This window comes from Camellia sinensis, chromosome 7, assembly GCF_055761805.1.
Source record: "Camellia sinensis isolate YWXY chromosome 7, ASM5576180v1, whole genome shotgun sequence".
Classification (NCBI taxonomy): Eukaryota; Viridiplantae; Streptophyta; class Magnoliopsida; order Ericales; family Theaceae; genus Camellia; species Camellia sinensis.
The window spans coordinates 150,240,699-150,245,146 of record NC_138967.1 but is presented as its reverse complement, the minus strand read 5'-3'; the positions used below and the strand labels follow the sequence as shown (position 1 = coordinate 150,245,146).

Here is a 4,448-nt window from a genome sequence, read left to right as displayed (position 1 = left end):
CGGAAATGGGTTGGGAGTGGTGAGTTTTGAAAATACAGTAGAGACAAAAAAAAATAATGTAGAAAAAATTAGATCATATTAATTTCAAGCCTATCCCTCTTTCTCTCTCTCTCTCTCGAAAATTGTAGCAAGCCTATTCCTCATATTAATTTCAATAGAATTGATGGATTAGTAGTGTTTTGAAAATTGTGTAGATAAAAATTTAGATCATACTTATTTTGAGATAAACATTGTTCAAAATTTGAAAAATAATATTAAACGATATCTCAACTTACAATACAGAGGTTAATATTTACATGGTAATATCATTGACCGAAGGGCACTCGATGCAAAAATTAGTAACAACTCCTTAAAGAATACTCGATAGCCCATATATATTAATTTTTTGCTGAAATTTACTTTTTCCTTTGTTTAGATAAAACATTATAATCTAATATGTAAATTAAATTTTTTTTTTCTAATATATTCAGGGGTCTAATTAATTTTTTGGAATAATTTAGGAGATTAAAATAAAACTTCAAAAGAAGTTTCAATGCCACATCAGTAAGTTCTGTTTTATTATAAACAACAATTGACAATAAAGATAAAATTGATTCAAAATCGAATTATTAAAGTATAAAATTAATGTAAATATATATAAGTTAAATTATTTTTTGAGTGATGATTTAGAAGATAAAATGAAAATTACACTATTTGAGATCATAGTAAGCCAAAGGCCTTGGAGCCTGATACCATATACATATAGGTTGGCTTGCCAACCAAGTGGCTCGGGTTCAAGCAATCTCCCTTGTTAATTTCCCCTAGCCCCTCTAACATCTATATTAGGTGAGAATAATATAGGTAAAAGATTACTTTGTCTCTTTATTTTTTTATACACAAGAACATTGACACTTTGTTTATAGACTTTTCCATGGTGTCATGCGTGCTAGTATGTATTTTTGAGACTCTCTAATCCCAACTATAAAAGCACATCACAGCCATTAGCTTCATCATCCAAGATTGGTAACTTAGAGTTTGTTATGCAACATGGGTTCATCTTTCTATCTTCATGTGTTCATGCTCTTGTGTTGTTGTTTGAATCTTTTTATACTGTTGACTAACTCTTCCTCTTCTGCGCAGCCACTATGCCATGAAGATGAGAGTTCATCCTTGCTGCAGTTCAAGCATAGCTTTTTTATTAACAAGTCTGCTTCAGGTGATCCTTCAACTTATTCAAAGGTTGATTCATGGAAGAAGCTCGAAGGAAAAAGCAGTGACTGCTGCTCATGGGATGGTGTCGAGTGTGACCACGACACTGGTCATGTGGTTGGCCTCGATCTCAGCAGCAGTTTTCTCTACGGTTCTATAAACTCCAATAGTAGCCTCTTCAACTTGGTTCACCTTCAGAGGCTGAATCTTTCCGGCAATCACTTCAATTATTCTCAAATCCCACCTAGAATGGGAAAACTTTCAAGGCTAACAAGTCTAGACCTATCCTACTCTGTATTTTTCAGTCAAATCCCTTCAAATATCTCATGTCTTGCAAAGTTGGTTTACCTCGATCTCTCTGGAAATGCTCTGAAACTTGAAAAGCCCAATTTGGAAGACCTAGTTCAAAATCTTACTAACTTGAAGGCACTTGACCTCAGTTGGGTCAATGTATCTTCTACAGTGACTCATGCTTTGTCAAATATGTCTTTACTAACAACTCTTTTTCTTGAGAGTTGTCAGTTGTATGGTGAATTCCCAAGAACCATATTTCAACTACCAAACCTTCAGATTCTAAGCATAGCAAACAACAGCAATCTCACTGGTAATCTGCCTGAATTTCACCGTAGTAGTCTCCTAAAGAAATTGTCATTAAGGGGGACGGGGTTCTCCGGAATGGTACCAGATTCAATAGGTAACCTTGAATCCATAAGTTATTTGGATTTGACAGGATGCAATTTTTCTGGGATGCTTCCAGCTTCGCTCGGTAGTGTGACCAAACTCACTTATTTGAGCCTTTGTGTGAACCAATTTGGGGGCCAAATTCCTGAATCGTTGGGAAACCTTACACAACTAACTTTCTTATGCCTTGGTAAAAATAATTTTGATGTACCAACCTTACCTTTGACACTGGTTAAGCTATCCAAACTCACTGTATTATACATTGCAGATATGAAAATACGTGGTGAGATACCGCAGTGTCTAGCAAACCTGACCCAGCTATCCTATTTGTCTATCAGTTCAAATGAATTAGTTGGTCAAATTCCATCTTGGCTTATGAACCTCACCAAATTAACTACTCTAAACCTCTATGAAAATCAACTACATGGCATGATTCCAAGCTCAATTTCTCAGCTCAAATATCTTGGAGAACTTAATCTTCATTCAAACAACTTGAGCGGTAAACTGGAGCTAGACATTCTTTTAAAGCACCAAAACCTTTTTCGGTTGGAATTGTCAATGAACAAATTAACAGTGTTTACAAAAAATATTACCAATGCTACTCTTCCGAAGTTTCTTGTTCTAGGATTGGAATCATGTAACATGAAAGAGTTCCCCAATTTCCTGCAGTTCCAGGATGAATTGAAGATGTTCTATTTTGCTGATAACAAAATTCAGGGCGAAATACCAACTTGGTTTTGGAACAACACTAAAGAATCTATGGAAGATGTCGAGCTTCAAAACAACTTTCTGACAGGTTTTGAACAGCATCCAGATGTCATTCCATGGCAGTCAGTAATATCTTTAGACCTCAGTTTTAATAAACTACAAGGATCACTACCAATTCCACCACCGTCCACCATTGTTTATTTGGTCAATGGTAACTCATTATCCGGAGAAATTCCACCATCAATGATCTGCCACAATAGTTCTCTTCAAATTCTTGATCTGTCTGATAATAACTTGAGTAGCATAATTCCTAAATGTTTGTCCAGTTTTAGTGATTCTCTGTTGGTGTTCAATTTAAGTCGCAACAATTTTCACGGCACTATTCCTCCCATGATGGGGATCAACTTGAAGATGATTGATCTAAGTCAAAATCATTTACATGGGTTGGTGCCAAGATCATTGCAAAATTGTATGATGCTTGAGATTCTTGTTCTTGGAAATAATCAGATGGAGGATACTTTTCCCTCTTGGTTGGGAGCTCTTCCTATGTTACAAGTTCTTATTTTGCGATCTAACAGATTTCATGGTGCCATTACTGTTTCTAAAACGAATATAAAATTTCCAATGTTGCGCATTATTGACCTCTCTGACAATGGTTTCTCAGGTAACTTACCTTCAGAATACTTTGAAAACTGGAATGCAATGACAATGATCAAGAGAGAAAATTTAACATATATGCAGGCAAGTAATGAAGTTTTAGTGACAACAACTATAAATTCAAGATTGAAAGGCATAATTTGGAGTGTGACGCCTTACATGTATTCAGTAACAATGGATGACAAAGGCACACATAGATTATACACGAAAATCCAAAAGGCCTTCATAGCTATTGATTTGTCAAACAACAAATTCGGAGGGGAAATTCCTGAATCTCTTGGAAGGCTCAAAGGGCTTCAGATGTTAAACCTTTCCAACAACAATCTCACTGGTGTCATCCCATCATCGTTGGCAAAGTTGACCGAGCTGGAATCATTGGACCTTTCGCAGAACTTGCTCTCAGGAGAGATCCCTCAGCAACTAATCCAACTCACTTTCCTTGAAGTCCTAGACGTTTCTCATAACCGTCTCACTGGCCGTATTCCTCATGGGAATCAGTTTGATACATTTGAAAACAATTCATATGATGGGAATTCTGGGTTGTGTGGCTACCCTCTATCGAAGTTATGTGGAAATTCAGACGCCTCACCACCACCATCTTTCAGCTTTCATGGTGATGATTCAAAGTTTCCAAGTGGTGTTGTTGACTGGATTATCATATCATTGGGTTATGGTAGTGGGCTAATAGTTGGGTTGGTTATTGGGCACACTCTGACCACAAGGTATCATGAATGGTTTGTTGAGAAATTTGGAACTAGGAAGCAAACTTGGAGAAGGGTGCAAAGGAAGAGAAGATGAATCTAACTCAGTAAGCAGTATTTTATTTTGTAATTTTTATCCATGTGGGTGCTATTAGCTTTTGTGAGTGTAATTCTCAATAATGCTTTTGTGTAATTTGTAATTTCTCTTTTGAAGTAATACCAGTACTTTCTGCTTGTAACATAATTCTACAAATTGGATATTTTAATAAAGAAGAATAAATTTATCTTCATTGAAATGTTGTTTATGCAGTATTAATTATAAGCCAAACTAGTTTTCTTTCTTTCTTTTTTTTTAAAATTATTTATTTATTTATTTATTTATTTTTAATGATTGAATGTGATATAAAAATTATGGACCATTGTGGTATTGATTATAACTTGATGATTTTTTTTTCCATTTTTGTTACAATGTATCTTTTTTGTTATGACACCAGTGTTAGTTATGATCAATAG

The 4,448-nt window shown here is 35.2% G+C and overlaps 1 protein-coding gene across 1 annotated transcript; it reads left to right on the top strand.

Moving 5' to 3' along the window:
- Positions 1-942: 942 nt before the first annotated feature.
- Positions 943-4,225, top strand: LOC145795378 (receptor-like protein 7). The gene has a single exon (XM_082879550.1). It carries the CDS (start codon positions 1,027-1,029, stop codon positions 4,030-4,032), a length of 3,006 nt encoding a protein of 1,001 aa, XP_082735676.1. The 5' UTR covers positions 943-1,026; the 3' UTR covers positions 4,033-4,225.
- The last annotated feature ends 223 nt before the right edge of the window (positions 4,226-4,448 follow it).

What these genes read in the sequence shown, in the direction of transcription:
- LOC145795378 (XM_082879550.1), top strand. Translation starts at nt 1,027, where the DNA reads ATGGGTTCATCTTTCTATCTTCATGTGTTCATGCTCTTGTGTTGTTGT.